The sequence below is a fragment of the Staurois parvus genome, unplaced genomic scaffold, assembly GCF_062004578.1.
Source record: "Staurois parvus isolate SC_StPar_1 unplaced genomic scaffold, SC_StPar_1.0 ptg000498l, whole genome shotgun sequence".
Classification (NCBI taxonomy): domain Eukaryota; kingdom Metazoa; phylum Chordata; class Amphibia; order Anura; family Ranidae; genus Staurois; species Staurois parvus.
This window is the reverse complement of record NW_028318294.1, coordinates 5,955,103-5,977,643: the sequence shown is the minus strand read 5'-3', so window position 1 is coordinate 5,977,643 and position 22,541 is coordinate 5,955,103. Positions and strand designations below refer to the sequence as shown.

General features: G+C 41.2%; 1 protein-coding gene across 1 annotated transcript in view; it reads left to right on the top strand.

The window, feature by feature from the left end:
• VAT1L (vesicle amine transport 1 like) overlaps positions 1-16,349 on the top strand; it is a 107,092-nt gene extending 90,743 nt beyond the window's left edge. Inside the window, exon 9 of the mRNA XM_089689819.1 lies at positions 2,430-16,349. Within this exon, the coding sequence (XP_089545945.1) occupies positions 2,430-2,528 (99 nt within the window). The 3' untranslated portion in view covers positions 2,529-16,349. The remainder of the gene's footprint in view (positions 1-2,429) is intronic.
• The last annotated feature ends 6,192 nt before the right edge of the window (positions 16,350-22,541 follow it).

Below are 22,541 nucleotides of genomic sequence, written 5' to 3'. Positions count from 1 at the left end.
AGAACCAACTCTTGAGGGAGTCTATTCCACATTTTCACAGCTCTCACCGAAGAAACCTTTCCGTGTTTGGAGATTAAATGTATTTTCCTCCAGACGTAAAGAGTGTCCCCTTGTCCTCTGTGATGACCTCAGGGTGAATAACTCTACACCGAGTTCACTATATGGACCACTGATGTATTTATACATGGAGATCATATCCCCATTATGTGTTATACATGGTGATCATATCCCCCCTTATGTGTTATACATGGAGATCATATCCCCCCTTATGTATTATACATGGAGATCATATCCCCCCTTATGTATTATACATGGAGATCATATCCCCCCTTATGTATTATACATGGACATCATATCCTCCCTTATGTATTATACATGGAGATCATATCCCCCCTTATGTATTATACATGGAGATCATATCCCCCCTTATGTATTTATACATGGAGATCATATCACCCCCTTATGTATTATACATGGAGATCATATCCCCCCTTATGTATTATACATGGAGATCATATCCCCCCTTATGTATTATACATGGAGATCATATCCCCCTTATGTATTATACATGGAGATCACATCCCCCCTTATGTATTATACATGGAGATCATATCCCCCCCTTATGTATTATACATGGAGATCATATCCCCCCTTATGTATTATACATGGTGATCATATCCCCCCTTATGTATTATACATGGAGATCATATCCCCCCTTATGTATTATACATGGTGATCATATCCCCCCTTATGTACCGTATTTGCCGGCGTATAAGACGACTGGGCGTATAAGACGACCCCCCTACTTTTCCTGCTAAAATGTAGTGTTTGGGCTATACTCGCCGTATAAGACTACCCCTCTTCCAGTGCACACCAGTGGGAGGAATAGTGCCCCATCATCGGTATCAGTGGGGGGAATAGTGCCCCATCATTGGTATCAGTGGGGGGAATAGTGTCCCATCATTAGTATCAGTGGGGGGAATGGTGCCCCATCATTGGTGTCAGTAGGAGGAATAGTGTCCCAACATTGGTGTCAGTGGGAGGAATGGTGTCCCATCATTGGTGTCAGTGGGGGGTGGAATAGTGCCCCATCGTTGGTGTCAGTGGGGGGGAGGAATAGTGCCCCATCATTGGTGTCAGTGGGGGTGGAATAGTGCCCCATCATTGGTGTCAGTGGGGGGGTGGAATAGTGCCCCATCGTTGGTGTCAGTGGGGGGGGGGAATAGTGCCCCATCGTTGGTGTCAGTGGGGGGGAGGAATAGTGCCCCATCGTTGGTGTCAGTGGGAGGAATAGTGCCCCATCATAGGTATCAGCGGGAGGAATAGTGCCCCATCATTGGTATCAGTGGGAGGAATAGTGCCCCATCATTGGTATCAGTGACACCAATGATGGGGCACTATTCCTCCCACTGACACTTGCTGACTCTGTTCTCGTATGGTGCTGCTGCAGCCAGCATATGTGGTTGCAGCAGCACCTCTACACTGACCACTTACCTGCTGGTCCTGCACTCGATTTTCGCGCGGCCGCTCGGCTCCACCCTCTCGCCGGTGATTGGCCGCCTGTGTGCCTTTCCTGAGCTACAGTTCTGGCGGCCAATCGCTGGTGAGGAGGCGGAGCCGAGCAGCCGCGCGAACTCCAGTGGCCGAACTGAAGGCGCAGCCGCGCTTCCTGGACCGGATCGTCGTGGGACCGGAACCAGGTAAGAAATAGCCCCTGCCCACCCCTGTACTTAGTGTCCCTTCCGTTAGGGGAAGGGGGGGGCGGCGGCGGCACCGCGCCGCCCCCCTAAAAAGTGTCATGTCATGTTATACCGGCGTATAAGACGACCCCCGACTTTTGAGAAGATTTTTAAGGGGTAAAAAGTCGTCTTATACGCCGGCAAATACGGTATTATACATGGAGATCGAGATCATATCCCCTCTTAGGTATTATACATGATGATCATATCCCCCTTATGTATTATACATGGAGATCATATCCCCCCTTATGTATTATACATGGTGATCATATCCCCCCTTATGTATTATACATGGAGATCATATCCCCCCTTATGTATTATACATGGAGATCATATCCCCCTTATGTATTATACATGGAGATCATATCCCCCCTTATGTATTATACATGGAGATCATATCCCCCCTATGTATTATACATGGAGATCATATCCCCCCTTAATCTCTTCTTCTCAAGAGAGAATAAATTCAGTTCCTGTAATCTTTCCTCATAGCTGATCTCCTCCATGCCTCTTATCAGTTTGGTTGCCCTTCTCTGTACTTTCTCCAGTTCCCCAATGTTCTTTTTGTGAATTGGTGCCCAAAACTGAACTGCATATTCCAGATGAGGTGTTACTAATGATTTGTACCGGGGTAATATGATATCTCTCTCTCGTCACAGCAATTCTTATCGCCCTGTTATATTGTTGCAGATGGCCAATGACAGTACCGAAAACAGTGAGGCAGGAGAGGAAGAAGAAGACCATGAAGGGGACACTGAAAATAAGGAGAGGATGCCTTTCATTCAGTGATGGTTCCTGTGACCAATAGAAGATCTGAAGACTGGAAAACTATCCTGCGCATCAGTGAACAAACTTGCTGTAGTACAGTGTGTGTTGTATTTGTCTGCAGTGAGCTGAGCTACTGTATAAACTGTTGAACAATGTTGTGTCTAATATGGCAGTAAATAGACTTGGCAGCTTTTAGTACGGTTAGTATTATGTCACAATGGCATATAATACCCTAAAGGAGACTTGGCATTGTGGTCTTAGTTAATAGAAAAACGGAAATAATATAATCATTAGTCCTCAAAAAATGACGTACATGAATTGCTAGTGCTACTGTTGGGTCCACCATATGGACTATTCCCTTTGTTTGGTCTTTTGCGGATTCTCCCATTTAAGTGGCCTTAAGCTGCATAGAGAGTAGGTATCTTCTTTCCTTAACCACTAATGGCTTGTGATTCTTCAGGTACACAGACAAAAAGTGTCCACCCGGGAAGAGGGGGATTGCTAATGTAATTTATCAAATGAGCAGCGGGCCAGGGGGGTTGCAGGAGCACTATCACTCTCTGATGGCTTAGTCAAAGATGATATCTGCCTATCTGTAACCAGCTTTAGGATGCCACTAAAGCCGGTCATAGACAGAGCAAATTTATTTCCTGCAACCATGGGCTGCAGGAAAGAAAATCACTCGATTACAGTCAATGTTCATGGGTAAATACCTCCCATGAAGCTATTGTGTTCTTCCGGGGAACACCAGGAGAACACAGTGATTACTGCTAGCGGCTGTAGTAGCCACCAGCAATAATTGCATGTAAAATCTGGTAGGCTGGTTGTACACAACTTGATGGATCAACTTGGGTACAATCAGCCTGCCCGTACAGGGTTTGAGTCTCAGCCGATCCCTGCTGAACTGGCTGAAATTCGAACCTATGTCTATGACCAGCTTACTGTAAGCATCCGAATATAGTCAACTGATCTGGCTGATTACAGTTGGATCAGGAACATCTCAGGATATCAAGGATGTAACCCATTGCCTGGGGTGAATTTTACTGACCCATCGCTATATTTCCCACAACAGACGCAAAGTGCACAGTGTATAACCGTTTTGTCTATTTAACCTATCAAAGTCCACGAAATGGGTTTTTTTTCTAAAAGTTCCAGAATGTTGTGTTCTAGAGTTTTAAACAATTATGGCATTCTCTGGCAAATGAACAATTAAGTTATGTTCACATTGGGGTTGATTTACTAAAGGCAAAGAAATTGTGCACTTTGCAAGTGCAGTTGCTCCAGAGCTTAGTAAAGGAGAGGAAGCTCTGCTGACTTCCATCATCCAATCATGTGCAAACAAAAATGCTTTTTTTCATTCTCCTTGCATGTGATTGGGTATTCTTTGCAAAGGGAGGCTGTTGACTTCCATCATCCAATCATGTGCAACCAAAAATGCTTTTTTTTCATTCTCCTTGCATGTGATTGGGTATTCTTTGCAAAGCGAAGCTGTTGACTTCCATCATCCAATCATGTGCGAACAAAAATGCTTTTTCTTCATTCTCCTTGCATGTGATTGGGTATTCTTTGCAAAGCGAAGCTGTTGACTTCCATCATCCAATCATGTGCAAACAAAAATGCTTTTATTTTAATTTTCCTTGCATGTGATTGGGTATTTTTTGCAAAGCGAGGCTGTTGACTTCCATCATCCAATCATGTGCAAACAAAAATGCTTTTTTTTCATTCTCCTTGCATGTGATTGGGTATTCTTTGCAAATCGAAGCTTACTAAGGTCTGGAGCAACTGCACTTGTGGAGTGAAACTGCACTTTGCAGAGTGCACAGTCTATTTGCTTTTAGTAAATCATCCTCATCAATTTTTTTCATTTAATCTAAACTTTTTTATTAATATCATTTTTATTTAGTTTTATTATTCCATTTCATTCATTGTTATAAAACGGTGTTTATTATTCTGTTTTCATTTTTTTGCTTCATTTCTGAGACTAACAATGCATAAAAGCAGCACGTAAAAGATATTGCGTAGATTAAGCCCTAGCTCACACTGCTGCAACTTATCATGCAACTTGCGGCACATAAAGTTGCATGACAAGTTACACCATATTCATTTCAGTGGGTGCTGTCTCAATCAATGTGACTCAAGCCATGGCAACAAAAAAAAGGTTCCTGCACAACTTTTCTGCAACTTTGGCACAACTTGAGTGCCATAGACTGCCATGTTAAATCACAAAAGTCGCAGGGAAGTTGCAAGGAAATCGCAAGCAAGTTGCAGTTTGAAACCAATCTAAATTAATATGTATGGGAACACAGCAAAACAGTTCACTAGCGACCAGCGACACAGCAGAAGCGTAGAGTTCCGTGGCTGAAGTTGCCTTGGTATTTTGGAAGTTATCAATGAATATTGATTATTTTGAACTCAGTACAAAATAGCTGCCTTTATTTTGCGCATGTAGCAGAGACACTTTGACAACTCCTTCAACAGCACATGCCAGATATAGAGACTAAAAGCTGCCAATCAGCAAAACTGCCACCTTACTCAAGTGCCAACCCTTTTTCAGTATTAATGTTGTGTTTTGGTGCCATAAAATGACCCGCTGCACTCTTTTATAGTGAGTTTACCCTAAAAGAACCCAAGACACAGGAAAGTGCCCAAGGGATTATTCCCAATGAATGAACCATATTTTCATCCCTCCATTTCATTTTTAAAGGTGTTTTCCAGGCTAGATTAAGATTTTACCTTTGCATATACTCTATAGAGGTTTCTGCCCCTGCACCAAATGTCTATAGAGGTTGTGTGGTCACTTTATGAAGATCAACTCTGTAGATCGCTAAAGCCCGCTATAGACACGTCGAATCTCCGAACTTTGAACCATGTATTAGAAGGCTGAATGGACTCAAATTGATCAATAGATCAACTTGGGAACAACCAGACTGTTGGATTTTACATGCGATTATTGCTAGCGGCTATTATAACTACTAGCAGTAATCTCTGTGTTCTTCTGGTGGGGGCGGCTTTCCCGGCCGGGAGAACACAATGGCTCTGCAGGAGGGATTTCTTCATCATCACTGACTGTGTTGATGGGGGAATCAATCGATAAGAAAATCGCTCCATCTAAGGCCGGCTTTAGGGTTAAAAGTATAGCCAGAGATGGATGTTTTGTACACTTGTGTCTGTTTTTGCACTGTTAACCTGGTTCTTTATACCTGTATAATATCTTGCTCTCCTTGACACCAGGAGAACAAAATAGCTCTGCAGGAGGGATTTCTCCATCACTACTGACTGTGTTGATGGGGAATTCGATTGATAAGAAAATCGCTCCAAGGCCGGCTTTGGGGTTAAAAGTATAGCCAGAGATGGGTGTTTTGTTCACTTGTGTCTGTTTTTGCACTGTTAACCAGGTTCTTTATACCTGTATACAGGGGTGGACTGACAACTCATGGGGCCCCTGGGCAATAGGGGATCATGGGGCCCCTGTGTCCTTGCCCAAACTCAAAAAAGCCTATGAAAAAGGTACCAGGGGCATCTCATGGGGCCCCCTACTGACCCCAGGCCCTCGGGCAGTGCCCGAGTTTCCAAATGGTCAGTCCGCCCCTGCCTGTATAATATCTTGCTCTCCTTGACACCAGGAGAACACAATGGCTCTGCGGGAGGGATTTCTCCATCATCACTGACTGTGTTGATGGGGAAATCGATCGATAAAAAAAACGCTCCATCTAAGGCCGGCTTTAGGGTTAAAAGTATAGCCAGAGATGGGTGTTTTGTTCATTTGTGCCTCTTTTTGCACTGTTAACCAGGTTCTTTATACCTGTATAACATCTTGCTCTCCTTGACACCAGCTGTTACAAAATCAAAAGAGAATGGTCACACACTGAGGTCAAGCAGTATGATTTGTAGAATGATCTGGAGTAAGACACTCTAAGATCGGATGGCATGCTGCATGTTTATTTTGTGTTTGGCATTTCTTAAGAGCCCTTTAGTAAAATGCAACATAATACTGTGGAAAAAAAAAGCCAGTAATAATTTCCTGCCAAGATATCTCTATGTTCTTTATTCATTCCTGATATCATGCTAAAAGTAACTGATATAAGATAAATATTTGTATTTAGCCAGTGACAACCTTGTTCAGGAATAAGGGGACCAATGCTTACATTTGTTAATAAGTTTCTTAGCTCCAATAGCCACGCAAAAAAAACAATTATGCCTAAATTGCTGGGTTGACTCAACAGGTTTTCATCTGTAGGAGGCTCTGACAGTAAAATCTGAAAATGCCCATAGTGAAACAGGGGAGGTGCTAAGAAGCAACAAGTAAATGTTAATTTAGCCTGGAACACACCATTAAAATAGGCTAAAACCCAAAGTATGAGTGTTTGTGGACCATTACTATTGAATTCATTATCCAGAGAAGGTAGATTAAGGCTCCGTTCACAGCAATGCGTTTTTTAGTGCTTTTTGCAGAAACGCACTACAGTCCATTTAACATGGTTTCCTATGGCAAATGTTCACATCTATGCATTTTTAAGCTGCTGCGTTTTTGGAAAGGGTCAGGGACTTTTTTAAAAGTAAAAAGCAGCGATTTTGCTACATTTGAGTTCAATGGAGAAGCAGCTGAAATGCATGGTAGTGCGGTTTTGCCATGTTTTGCGTTTTGCATTTTTGTTCTATCCAGCAACAAAAAAAAAAAATTCCACTTTAACAAAAAAAAAAAAGCTGAACAAAATGCAAAACTCATCAAAAACGTGTGTAGAAAAACACAAAACAAACTGCAAAAAGCACTGGAGAAAGCATCAAACGCAAAATGCATATATGTAAATGGAGCCTAAAGGCATAAACTGGTTTATGATGTTTTTAGATATCCTGCCAGTAGATACCTCATTTCATAAACGTATTAGAAGTTAACAAGTCAAAGCTTTATTATAATTAATATTCTTTGTTTAGAACATGTTTTACTTGTACAGCGTTCTGTTATTTTGGATTAGTTGCATCATTTGCTTATATTTGGTGGCATTTATGAGCTTTACATTCACTGGCTTAAGATTCTTTGCCCTTTCTTTGACTTAGTTGAGTGAGGGGGTTTTGATCACGTAGGAATGGATTAAAGAAGTTGATAGAAAGAAACTAGACAATGGGAGTGACAACAAGCAGTATTAATGTTTTGCAGAATTATGAATGTCCACCACCAGAGTCTAGATTCTCCATTTGTCTAAATACAGAGAAATATATTGCAATGTTACAATAATATCCAGTTCACAAACACTGATGTTCACGCATCCACGAAGTCAACAGCCACGTGCTTCCCATTTGGGGGAAATAAAGGATCATAAAGGTTATGACTGGGTCCTCTTTGGTGACCATATGAGGCACAGTCTGTGGGACCTTATATTTCCATATTTCCTCCATTATTATTTATGAAAGGACCTTTGCATTCAAAATTGGCTGCACGGCTATATATATATATATATATATATATATATATATATATATATATATACATTTATTTATACCACCATAGTAGAAGAAGAAAAGGGCAAGTAATTGCAATCAAAAAGTCACAGTCATAGTAAGGATTATGTGGAAGTTGTTTATGACAGGGTCTTTGTTCAACACTGGTGAGCCTTCACCTTTTAACATATTGATCCCTTAGAATTGTTCTTCTATCCTTGGAGAGTGCTATGTATACAGCATGTATAAAGTCAGGGCTGGGACAAGGGGTGGGTAAGAGGAGCAAGCGCCCAGGGCGCAAAATTAGGGAAGGGCACTCCCTGACCACACAAAAGCTCCTGATAAGTGGTTAGCCATCAGGAAATGTATATTATATAGGGCGTGCTTGTTAGAGCCCAACCTCTGTAGCTGTAGGATAAAGGTGCCAGATGGATATCAGGGATGGATGGATGGATGGGAGCAGTAACACTGAGGCAGCTCTTCTTAGAGTGGAAGCAAGGTTCTAATGCAGTAAACATGAAAAAGAGAGGAAGGCGTCTCTAAGTGCAGTATTGACAATTTATTAGTGAGCAATAGATAAATTGCACTTACAAGATAAATAGGTAAAAAGACTCATCATGTGGTGTAATAAGATCCAGGTGAGACATCCAGCCATCCAGCAGAAAACTCTGTCTATAAGATCAAGAAGTAAAGCCTATTATTATTATTATACAGGATTTATATAGTGCCAACAGTTTGCTCAGCAATTTACAATATAAAGGGAGACAATACAGCAACAATACAATTCAGTACAAGAGGGTTAGGAGGGCTCTGCTCCTTGGAGCTTACAATCTAATAGGATGTGCCTGTGTATCACGATGAGTCTTTTTAACTATTTATCTTGTAACTGCAATTTATCTATTGCTCACTAATAAATTGTCAATACTGCACTTAGAGGCGCCTTCCTCTCTTTTTCATGGTTAGCAATCAGGGGCTGCAGTTTCACATCTACTCTGACAGCTGCTGCTTTCACGCCATACTCCAACATAGTCACTCCCCACCCCTTCCACCCACAGCTGACAGAAAAACATACAGTACATGTGCAATTACCTTCTAGCTACAAGAAAGGAAGCAATTGGCCATGCAGGGGCATTGCACACTCCATGCCATCCATGGACAGTTGGAGCAATGGGGCAAGGAAAGGGCACAAGGTGGTAACCCATTCTATGGCATGCATTATGAATGGAGTGCAGGTCTGTATCCTTGCCCTGAGTTCTGAAGGTGACTGTGAAAGGCTCCCTTAGCTGGCTCTGTGCCATCTAGTCGCAGTAGCTGCTGCCATCAATAGTCGCAGATTGGATGTTTTTGTAGTACTGCAATAGTACAAAAATAAAAAGAGCAACAGGTGCTTTAGTCAGAACATGAGTCTAGGTCCACTTTAATAGATTATTTGCTAAAAATTGGCTATACTTTTTTTAAAAAAAAAGATGATAAGTGGGATCATTCACCCAAAATACATCTTAAATGTCTTGATCTCTTCCAGCAAGATTTTTGCTCCTGATATCTAAGGTTTGCCCATCTGTCAATGTCATGTTGCACGAGAAAGGGGAGGCAGCATTCACCTTCCTTGTCCAACTTATAATTCACTTTACATTATGGAGCAGGAGGCATATGAAGACTTCTACCACTTGAACAGGAGTAGGGAGGTGCTGGAGGCTGAGCCAGGAACTTCAGTGGGGAGAAAAAAAAATAACCTTTGGACTAAGAAGGTGATTGAGCAAGTCAATTTTTATCCATGACCAAAAGTTATGTTTTCTGTGGACTTGCCCTTTAAGCTCTGAAATGATGCTCCATCACTCACATGGGTCAGCACAGGCAAATGATAAAGCTATAGGTCATGTAAAGCACATATATGCTATCAATTTTACTGCTGTCAAGACTGAGCTCTTCGTATATATAAGGTTTATATAACATTCATTTGTCTTCATAAACTCAGTAAAAGCTGAATTTGTAGCTGTGAAATTGCTATTATAGCAATTTTGTTTATGTTTGTTGTAATGTTTTTGCTGTAGTTTTTGTCAACTGATTTTGTCAGTATATTATCAGTATTTTTGGTAGGGTCTGTACATGGTCAGGAATTTGTGTTATAGTTGGGTACTGCTAAATCTGTATGATCTGAGACTGCTGGAAAACTGAAAAACTTTAGTATTGTGTATGTATGTATGTATGTATGTATGTATGGAGTACCTTGTTCAGTGCAGTTGATGAAAAAATGTTATTCGGTATCTGTAAATGTTTTTTCTGCCCTCTGGTTTATTAGGTAAAGTGCTACTCCACCAAAGGTCATAATTAATCCTGTGTTGGGAGGGATGGTTTTTGTCCAAATTATACCCAACTAAGTATACCTGGTGCTCTGATCAGCTCCAATGACTGACTCCACCAAAGGCCAAGAATTATCTTATGGTGGGAGAGATGGTTGGGGTGGAAATTATACCCAGCTAAGTATACCTGGTGTTCTGATCAGCTTAAATGGCTGACTCCACCAAAGGCCAAGAAATATCCTATAGTGGGAGAGGTGGTCAGGGTGGAAATTATACCCAGCCCAAGCATACCTGGTGCTCTGATCAGCTCTGTGATGGGCCGCCTGTCACCCTGCATAAGTGCTTTAGTCAGAGAACTGCTTCCTCGCTGCTGGGACACAGGACCAAGGTATTATAGCTGGGCATTGTACCCATGGACTACATGACACTAGCTTAGATGCAACTGGAACTGTTTATTGAACAGAAATACAGGTTTTTATGCACTTCAGAAATAGGGGCAGTCCCCCCATGAAAAGATAGTACACATTGACATAAACATCCCACACTGATTAGGTAATGAGGTCAAGTTGACACCAGACTAATCCCATCATGTAGGAACCTCCAGGAAAACTAGCCAACAGCCAGAAACAATAAGTAACTCAATTAACAATGTAAGAGAGACACAACGGTAAACACATCACATCTTGATAAACAGATTGCAGCAAGAAACTTCAGCATCCGGTTGTTTTGAGCTGATTATATTAACATCTGCTTAGAGTCTCTTAGAGTTTAGGAGGGGCATTGAAGCAGTCAATCCTGGTTTGGACACTGAGATCCCAAATCTGTATCCTCGTCCTTCAGTTCTCAGATTCTGTGTGTTTTGGGGAGACATGGACTTGAATCCAAAATAAAACTACTCCAAAAGGTCTATAAGGCACAAACCTCCCAAAGAATAAAGCCCACTCAAACTCCAGGGCCCATAGTCAGTAGCCAAGAGGTTAGCCTGCAGTCTCCTCCAAATGGCCCTGTCCCGATTGGGTCTGTCACAAGCTCCAATGATTGACTCCACCAAAGGCCAATAATTATCCTGTGGTGGGAGGGATAGTTGGGGTGGAAATTATACTCAGCTCCAATGGCTCTAAAATTAAATATTTATAAGAGTTACTCAATGCTAGCATTGATAAGCAAGTCTGGGATGACTAGCTTTTTCAACTGTGGGATGAGATCTGAGCATTGCTTAGAAAACTTCAAACTCAAAACATTTTAAATAAATTAAAATAATATATATGATAAAATAAGTCCCAATGCAGTCGACATTTGGAATCCACAGATATGCATGTAAAAAAAACTTTTACCTAGCTGCGTCTTAGATCTCGGGGGAAATTTCAGATGCCTAGATACTTGTAAACAGACCACAAAACTTTGATCAGGGCCAAATTTTTACATAATAAACATAGGCCATGTCCCAGGGGGAAGGTGTTATTAGGGGCACACAGTCACCCACGCATTGTTGCCAATTATAATCAAATTCCTTGTATAACAAAAAGCTCCAAACTCATGGTCCATGCACCAAGAACCAAATTGACATCGGAATTAGTTTTTCATACTCTTCCAGTTATCAGTTCTAGGTGTGTTGATACAGACAGGGACCACTTGCAGGATACTTATGTCCTGTACTATGGATGGCAGACATATTGCTTTTAAACACGAAAAATTATGTCTGCTTTGTGTAATGTCTGTACTTAGATGGAAACTTCATATTTATACATATAAAAACACATGGTATACAGTATTGGTTAGCTATGGGTGTAATACACTAGAATTCCTTATAACACTGTTTTTCAACTTTTTGGTGTAAGTCAATCTATCTCAAGTACCCATTGACTTGTGAACATTAATTGTCTGTGACCACTAATCGTGTATTAATGTATTCCAAACATCTGCTTCTGTTTTTATCAACTTAAGCAACCCATTTAAGTCTTAAAAAATTGTTTGTGAAAGGTTTAGACTGGTATTATAAATTTACAGAGATATGTTAGTTTTTGTGTCGGAGATTGGCACTGATACTTTTCAGCGCAGAGAATGATTCCTTATCCCAACAGCTTCCACAAACTAGCCATCAGTTTACCCTAACACTAATTAACCCTGTAACTCTAACACTAATCTTCATACTACTTCTCCCTGTATCTCTGTCATTATTCTTAGTAATCGCAACCTCCTTCCTGTAGGATAAGGAGCTGAAAACACAATTATGGCACAATATGGAGTATAAGTAGGAAGAAATGTCCCCTTTAAAAGTCTAACTAAAAGTTCAATGAGTCCAATATTAGGTTCACTCAACAATGGATGCGGCTTCCTTAAAACCTGATCAGATGAATCCTCCAAGCGAAGAACTGTAAACAGAAAAGGCTTGTGAAAGGGGTTTGACCATGCCCTGAAACGCGTAGCCATGCCCATTTTACGTCACCAGGCTTGTGACATCCACCCTACCCAGAACCGCTACAGCTGAGCTTCCATGTGCTCCATGCTGGTTCCTACCACCGCTCTCTACATGTAGCTTCTCCTTGGCGTTCACCCTGCAGTGTCTGCAAACTTCCCTGCCTAACTCTGCATGTGATACTGAGAGGCTTTAGTGGTAATTCCTATTGGGGATGATATGCCCAAATTCCTTTATCAAGTGTGTGTAGATATGCTGTCATTTTAATAAATTGCTACACTCAGATTGTGGTGCCCTTTGCCTTTCTGTTTATTCCTCCATATAACCTCAAACTTCTGTGTAACATCAACACTCATCCATACACTAACATTTTTTATAATCTGAGTCCTAATGCTAATCCTCACGCTAATCCTTCCTTTAATCCCAGGACCCATACTAACCTTTCCTTTAGCCCTAATATTATTTCACCCCATAACGCTAACACTAATTCTCTTTTCTGCTATTTCTCCCTCTATCTACCCTACTGCCCCATGTAACCTCAAACCTTACACTAACCCTCCCCATAACACCAACACTAATCCTAACCCTTAACCTTCCTATAACCTCAACACTAATACTACTAACCTCACACTAAGGCTGCCCATACATTCATTTTGTTTTTCATTCAACCAGTGGGTTGAACGAAAAAATTATCCGATTCCGCCATCCACACATTCTATGTGGATGGGAGAATCCTCCCATTGTGTTCTGATGGCGGGAAGCCTTTTTCCACTATCAGTATACAATGATCAGTGCTGCCAGCTATAACCAGAGTCTCTGATCGATTGGGAAAAACCAAACAGGCCGTTTGTACGCACGTTGATCAGTAGATCAACTACTGTACAACCAAGGTTCCCATACATGGATCAAAATTCAGCCAGTTCAGCAGGACCCGGACGAATTTTGATCCATGTATGGCAGGCCTAAGTATCACTCATGTGTGATGCTGAGCCTCCATGATTGAAAAAACTAAAATACAAAGAATGAAAGGGTTAGGCTAGAGACAGTACAGAGATCAGTAGATTGACTTCTGTACAACTAGGGTGTCCATACATGGATCGAAGTTAGTCCAGTCCTTGCTAAATCAGCTGAATTTTGATCCATATATGGCCAGGCCGAATATAACATATAATGTTGAGCCACCATGATTGGAAGACCTGAAATCCAAAGAATGAAAGGGGTAGGCCAGAGGCAGTATAGAGATCGGTAGATTGCCTTCTGTACAACTAGGGTACCCCTACGTAGATCATATAATGTTGAGCCTCCATGACTGAAAGACCTGAAATCCAAAGAATGAAAGGAGTAGGCCAGAGGCAGTATAGTGATCGGGAGAACGACTTCTGTACAACTAGGTTGCCCCTATGTAGATCATATAATGTTGAGCCTCCATGACTGAAAGACCTGAAATCCAAAGAATGAAAGGAGTAGGCCAGAGGCAGTATAGAGATCGGGAGAACGACTTCTGTACAACTAGGGAGCCCCTATGTAGATGATATAATATTGAGCCTCCATGACTGAAAGACCTGAAATCCAAAGAATGAAAGGAGTAGGCCAGAGGCAGTATAGAGATCGGGAGACCTCTGTACAAGTAGGGTGCCCCTACATAGATCAAAATTTGGCAGGAACCAGTTGAATTTTGCTCCATGTATGGCAGCTTAACTCTCCCTGTTGCTGAAGTCCTCACACCTTTCATGTAACCCCAATGTTAATGTTGACACCAACCCTCCCTGTAACCTTAACACTAATCCTTACCCTATCCCTTCCTTTACCTTTAACACCAACCCTTCCTGTAACTCTACTTCATGTTAACTCAACCTCTGGTTTACATACTCTCCTTTGGAGTATGTACAGTATGTGTCAGGATCCTTTGCACGGGAGACAAAGGAAGACCTTTCTGTGCTGAAAGATACCAGTGCCAGAATTTCCTATTTCAACGATGGGGTACGTCTACCACTGTTTGAGAACTTCTTCATAAGAGCCATTATATCTGAATGGTTGCTTTGTAGACCACTAAAAATGATCAACAAAATGTCCAAGTTCCCACTGTATTGTGGGAGGAAAGGAACTCCACTTTGTTGCTATAAAGGGGGTTCCCATCACATTGAATATCATCTTAAGCTAACCAAATGTTTTCAGATGGGATGTTTTAAATGTTCTTTCTTCTTTTTGTGAATGTCACCTTTGGATTCTATTGACACATTATTCTTCAGTTTACCTTAAAGAGGTTCTCCGGGGAAGTGTTAATCTCCACTTAGACAGAGTGGGCCTGCTTAGTTATTTACAGTATCAGCACATTAAAGTGTATTTCTGGGCAAAAAAACGACATCTTTAAAATACATGATCCTTTCACCATATTTTGTCTCCTACATAGCTTTATATTTCCATCATAGCTGTGTTTAAATTTTTTCTTTTTGAACGAGGCAAAATCAAATGTTCTCAGGCTATATTCTGCACAATTCAAACTGGTGAATGTGGAAATTGCAGCATTATGGCCACTAGATGGCACTGGCTTTCATAGGAAATAAGTATGCTTATCACCGCCAACTAGTGGCCATATTATGGTATTTTCGGATTTGACATTCAAACTGCAGAGAATGTGGCTGGAGAACATTCATTTTTGCACCATTTGTAGAGAACTAATTTGCATGCAGTTTTGATGGATGAAGAGCTATACAAATCTTTTTTTTTTTTTTTATAAAAACACCTCTATGTTGTCAGCTCAAACTGGGCTTTATTTCTGACAGATGCAAAGGTGTTTTTCTGTACTAGTAGCAATTTTAATGGAATAAAGCATGGGGCAATGTACATGTATTGCAGAGATTTAATTTTTAAATTTTTTTTTTTGTGCAGACATACACTTTAACATATAAAAGAGAACCAAAGGCTGTGTAAAGACTGAGCTGTGTGTTGATGTAGGTGGGGTGTTAAAGGAGGTGCCTCCATGCGTATCTGTTCTCTTGTGTCTGAAACGCTCTACCTACCCATCTGTCTCAGCACTCCTGATTTTCATAAGACCGGCCATAGATGGATCGAAATTTGACCGATTTTTGGTCCGAAAATCGGACCTAAGAATAATCGGTCGATTTTCACTCTGTTGGTGTGTCAATGGCACCGGACGATTTTCATGGTTCCTCCCCTTTTCGGTGATCGGGCATGTTGGAAAATTCTAAAAAAGACTGATTTTCGACTCAATGATTTTCAAATCGTACGATCATTTTTCCGGAAAGATTATGCTCATAGACATGTCCTGGAAGGAACTGCAGTTTCGCTTGTTATATGGGATGAACTTTATGACTTGGTCGGCCGATTTTCAAAATCATTGATGGTGTCAAGCGAACGATGTTTTCGATTTTTGTATGAAAAATCATTCGGAATTCGAACCATGTATGGCCTGCATAAGTCTTACACAGCTCTTGGTCTGGTTGGACTGAATCAGTGAGCAGACCTCTCTTCATGTGGATGAACTACACTTTTCTGATTTACAGAGATCCTCTTTTATTATTCTACAGTCTGCAACTGAAGCCAATGTAACATGGAGCGACATATTGTTTGATTGTGTTCGTTGCTATAGAGCTTTTGTTACCTTGTGCCTAAGAAATTGTTTACATGAAAAAGTAACCTATCTAAATAAAAAAAAGATCAGCATAGCAACCTGTGTCTTTTGTGGCAGTTATTACCTAATTTCTAGATTTTAAATCATTTTGTTTCACTTTTATCTTACTGGGCACATGTAAAAGTGGTTGTAACCCCTTACATATACCAAGTGAAGTGACTGGCCTCAAGTGATACACAGAGATGAAACAAATCCTCCGACATATGTTGTACCTTTTTATCTGCAGCCCTGCCTGCTCTACAGCTGTTTAGAATGTATGCAGCTTGTCCTAGTTTTCAGAAAGCAGAGGGCGGGGAGCTGAAGTTACCCTCTGCAGAGCTCAGTGAGGAGGGCTCTGAGAGCTGATTAGAGGGAAGAGATATACCCCCCCCCCTCCACACATTGTATGAGAGCTCTCCCATTTGGAAGACAAATATATTTGAAATATATTTAAAAATATTTTTCACAAATATATTGACATATATTTGAAATACTACAATTTTGGCCATATGCAATATATTTAAAAAAAATAAAAAAATATATATATATCCTGTATGTTGAAATGCGTTTTTATTACAAAATATATGAAAAATATTTTTAAAAATACATTTTCAAATATACTGTATGTCTTTAAAAATACATTTAATCTACATTTTTGGAATGCATTTACAAATATATGTAAAAATATATGTTAAAATTACTTTTTTTATATGTTAAAAAATATCTGAAGAATAAATTTAAAAACAGAATATTTTAAAAAATATTGTTCTTATATATTGTAATATATAAAAATGAATTTCAACATGCATATATATATTATGTATTGAAATATATTTTTAAATATATGAATACGGTCAAAATTTTAGTATTTCAAATATATGTCAATATATTTGGGAAGAATATTTTCAAGATATATTTCAAATATATTTTTCTTCCATGTGGGCTGAGAGCTGATTGGAAGGAAAGGACACCTCCCTTCACACAGGAACAGAGCTGACGCTGTCAGTCACAGGCTGTGTGTTGGAGTTCCCTCCCCTGTCACCTTTTTAGCCTTGGGTGTCAGGAAAATTTGTCAGAAGTGACTCGTACAGATAGCAGAAGAACAAGGCAGAGGATAGAAATGACACTTAAGTGTTCTGGATTGAGACAAGTACACACTATAAAGGGATATGCTTTGTTCATGTTTCATCTTTCTGCAGCCATTTCTCCTGAACATCCTTGTAAAACTCAGGGATGAAAAGGATTTTTCACAGGCTCACAAAGCAGGGAGCGGGGACCTTCAGTTACACATTGTACAAGCTCTGAGAGCTGATTAGAGGGAAAAGACACACCTCCCTTTACACATCACACAGGAACATAGCTGAGGCTCTCAATCAGAGGCTGCATGTTGGAGATCCCTCACCTGTCACCTTTTTAGCTCTTGGTGTCAGGAACACTTTACAAATAGCATAGTAATGAAACAGCCAGTAAAAATGACACTTAGAGCTTTGGACTGAGACAAGTACACACTATAGAGGGATATGTTTTGTTCATATTTCATGTCTGAGGTTTACAACCACTTTAAACCTATCTTTTGGGTAAAACAAAAACAATATACAGGGCCTTGAAAAAGTATTCATACTCCTTGAAATTTTCCACAATTTTTCCACAAATTTTTGACAAATAAATATCTGAAAAGTGTATTTGTATTCAGCCCCCTATACTCTGATACCCCTAACTAAAATCTAGTGGAACCAATTGCCTTCAGAAGTTACCAGATTAGTAAATAGAGTCCACCTGTGTGTGATTTATTCTCAGTATAAATACAGCTGTTCTGTGAAGCCCTCAGAGGTTTGTTAGAGAACATTAGTGAACAAACAACTTCATGAAGGCCAAGGAACACACTAGACAGGTCAGTGATAAAGTTGTAGAGAAGTTTAAAGCAGAGTTAGGTTATAAAAAATATTCCAAGCTTTGACCATCTAATGGAGCACCGTTCAATCCATCATCTGAAAATGGAAAGAGTATGGCACAACTGCAAACCTACCAAGACATGGCCGTCCACCTAAACTGACAGGCCGGGCAAGGAGAGCATTAATCAGAGAAGCAGCCAAGAGGCCCATGGTAACTCTGGAGGAGCTGCAGAAATCCACAGCTCAGGTGGGAGAGTCTGTCCACATGACAACTATTAGTCGTGCACTCCACAAATCTTGCCTTTATGGAAGAGTGACAAGAAGAAAGCCATTGTTGAAAGAAAGCCATAGGAAGTCCCGTTTGCAGTTTGCGAGAAGTGATGTGAGGGACACAGCAAACATGGAAGAAAGTGCTCTGGTAAGATGAAACCAAAATTGGCCTAAAAGCAAATCGCTATGTGTGGCGGAAAATTGACACTGCACATCACCCTGAACACACCATCCCCACCGTGAAACATGGTGGTGGCAGCATCATGTTGTGGGGATTCTTTTCTTCAGCAGGGACAGGGAAGCTGGTCAGAGTTCATGGGAAGATGGATGGAGCCAAATACAGGGCAATCTTAGAAGAAACCTGTTAGTCTTTTGAGCATAATGGATCGGAGTCTGATCCATTATGCTCAATCCACAGATCCGATCGGCGGAGGGTGTGTCACCAAGTGTTACCGCTCCGGGTGACACCGACTCTAGGGACGCCCCTGTATAGGTGAAATCTCTTTATGACTGCAGATACAGGGGCATTGTACTATTTACCCGCTGATTTCAGGATGACATTTTGAGGTTCTTGGAGACTTCTTTTAGTATCATATAGTCAGTCCCTGCTCTGAATTTGCTGGATATCCCTTCCTAATTAGCAGTGGTTTGAGATCTACACCTCTTGTAGATTATTTTACTTACAACGAAATGATTGATTTCACATAAATCAATCCCTTGCCAGACTCCTAGGCTCCCACAACCTTTATGTATGTACACGACGATTATTACCAGCTTCAATGCAGATGCAGAAGTACATTATTGCCTCTGTTGCTAAGCAACAGCCCACCACAATCTTTGGATTCCATATCCTGCGCGTCAAGCCTTTTTTTTTTTAATAACTTATTTCATATTAAAGGGAGATTGAGACCGATTAACTTGGATAGTCGTCTGTTAGCAAATGCAAAGGATAAAACGACAAATTCCATTCCATACATTATGTTATTACCGCTCCCCATCTTCTCTATGTCAGCTACAGATTTGTGCTGACATTTTTTTTTTACATTCAGGGTTCTTTAGTCAAATCTAAAGGTCATTTGTTGATTCATAGCAAATAGTAAGGCTTGTAAAAACGGCTGAAAATTAGATTGTTTCTACAAAAATCTACATTCTCTCTCTAGTTAAAGGAGATTCCCCTTTTACATATTTTACACCTGTTGCTCTTTATATTTAAAGTGGTTGAAAATCATTACATATACCCAGTGAATTGGCTGACCTCAGGTGATACTCAGAGATGAAACAAATCCTCCTATGTAAGTTGTACCTGTTTATCTGTAGCTATTCATCTTGTACATCCTTGTAAACCTCAGAGATAAGAAGGATTATTTACAGACTCACAAAGCAGGGGGCGGGCAGCTGTAGTTAAATATTGTACAAGAGCTCTGAGAGCTGATTGGAGGGAAGGGACCCCCCCCCCCCGTTACACAGCACACAGGAACAGAGCTGAGGCTATCAATCACAGGCTGTGTGTTGGAGATCCCAACTCTGTCACCTTTTTAGCTCTTGGTGTCAGGGAAACCTGTCAGAAGTGGCTCATGCAGACAGCAGAGGAACTAGACAGCAGAGAAAAATGACACTTAGTGCTTTGCAGAGAGGCAAGTAAACACTATAGAAAGATGTACTTTGTTCAGATTTCATGTCCAAGCTTTGCAATCACTTTAAAACAGAACTCCAGCCCAGGATGCATTTAGATCAGGACCTCTCTCAGGTTTTTATTGCCATCTGTGGCCCTTGAGAGTTCTCCTTTCTCCTGCTCTCAGTGACACCTGATTCTGGGACAGAGAGTGAGAAGAAGTCACCCAAAGAAAGACTGCAAGAAAGAAAAAAATGATATTCTAACGCTTCCTCTCACAAGTGAAAAAAAAGTCTGAAGCTCACTCTGCTCTGATGATAAAGGGTAGGTATAGTCAAAACATTTTGTAACATTTCAAGCCTCAATACCTCATTTTAGATCCAGTGATGTTCTCACTAGGTCCCTGTGCTTCTCTATGCAAAGCAAGCAGGTCAAGTTGAATGTAGTTTTACTTCGGAAAATTAAATTAGGTTGTTTTCTAGTCTAAAAAGACAGTGGAACCCAGGGGCGGACTGACCATTTGAAAACTCGGGTACTGTAGGGGGCCCCATGAGATGCCACTGGTACCTTTTTCATAGGGCGGGTCATTACCATTCATGGACTGACATGTAGAGTAGGAGCCATCCAATCAGAGGGCGGGGGCGGGCTCCGCTCCAGTGTACGGGGGGACAGGCTAGGTTTTTTTTTCTAAATTCTTATATTAGAAAAATACAAAAAGTAAATCACATAATTTCAACTCACATTTTTTTTTTGTCAAATCAAAATGTTTCAGCACAGAAAGGATTTTTTAACAAAACCCAAACAAACAAAAGGAAACTAAAATTTACACAAAAACTCAAATACAAACAGCCAAATATGCAATTGTCATCACTGCTTCTGGATAATATTCTGGCAGTTCTTTAGCCTTTAGTTTTGGAGTGTCCTGGCTTCCGGGGGGACAGGCTAGGTGTGAATTGGCCTGCAGCAGCTGCTGTGGTCCCAGGGATTGGAACCCCCCCCCGCCAGCATGGCACGGCTGTTCCTGGGGCTGCAGGAGGGATGAGGAGCTCGTCCCCGGGGAGAGGACGACGGACACTCCACTCCGATGGATGACAGCCACTGACAGCTCTTCTTTTCATTTTGGTGTCACCCCCTGTGATGGTGTCACCCAGTGTGGCTCGCACCCCCCTAGTGACGCCACTGACTATAGGGGGACCCAAAAACTCAGTGACTCCTAAGGGGGGAATGCTACATGGTGAATTAGTCTACAGTAAGTGTAATTGTATGAAGGAACTGACTTAGAAATGGATAATATAAATCTGTCAAAGCAGTTATGAAGGGATTCACTGACAGCTATGTAATACCAGCCTGAACTGACAGCAAGGATTAGTCAAACAGAATTTTACAATGCAGATAAAACGCAGCCACTAACCATAAATGACACTGAACTCAATTTACTGAACTATAAGGCTTGTGTGTTTTGCCATAATGATAGTTTTCAACCAAGTGACTGTCATTTTCAGCTCTCTTTATCTTTCATTGCTGATGATAACTATTGTTCTGGCAAATAATGATCATGATAGCTCAGTGAATCGAGCCTCTCATTTGCATAGAGTAGTTAATGTAAAAAAGTTTTTAAAGAATTTGGAGCGTGAAGTGGTAAAACTTTTATAAACAAATGATATTTAACCCCTTCTCGCCCACCCCTTTAGACAGTTCTGAATGCTGGGAAGGGGGATCAGTGTTCATGGGACCACTGTGATTGGCTGTCACAGGGGTCAAGCCAAAGTTTGAGTCATGCCAATACAAACAAAAGAAATAAACATGAGAATGCCCAAACATTTGTAATTGCAACAATTTTCTGGGGCGAAGTGGTGCATTACACCGTCTAGTGTGCTAGTAGAATAGTGTAGTGCAGGGGTGGGCAACTGTGGCCCTCCAGCTGTTGTAGAAATACAAGTCCCATGAAGCATTGCAAAACTGACAGTTACAAGCATGACTCCCGAAGGCAGAGGCATGATGGGACTTGTAGTTCACCAACAGCTGCAGGACCACAGTTGCCCACACCTGGTGTAGTGTATTATATGCAAAATCATTGTGTGTGACTCATGGTAGTTGTGTAACTCATGTGACAGGTCATTGCAGAACAGCTGGATGACTCAACAGGTTGTGGCTCTATTGCCTCCCCCTGACTCTGGAGGACCATAGAACCTTTCGGAAGTTGGTAAGAAGGAAGGAAGATTCATGCATGCGGGGTCCAGCCAATCCCAGTTTTGGAGACCCTGGTGGTGGACTGGCCTATAAATATGGGAGAGTCAGACTGAGAGAGGAGTCGGTTGGAGTGCTGAGGAGATTGTCGGTGCCTAGGGAGGGTCCCCTAGGTCTGGGGGGGGCCTCTAGGCTGGGCTCGGGCTGGCTCAGGAGGATAGATTCTGTGGAGAGTCGCAAATGGGCCTGGAGCAGCAGGGAGCATGTAGGACAGTGTGAGTATGGCAGCA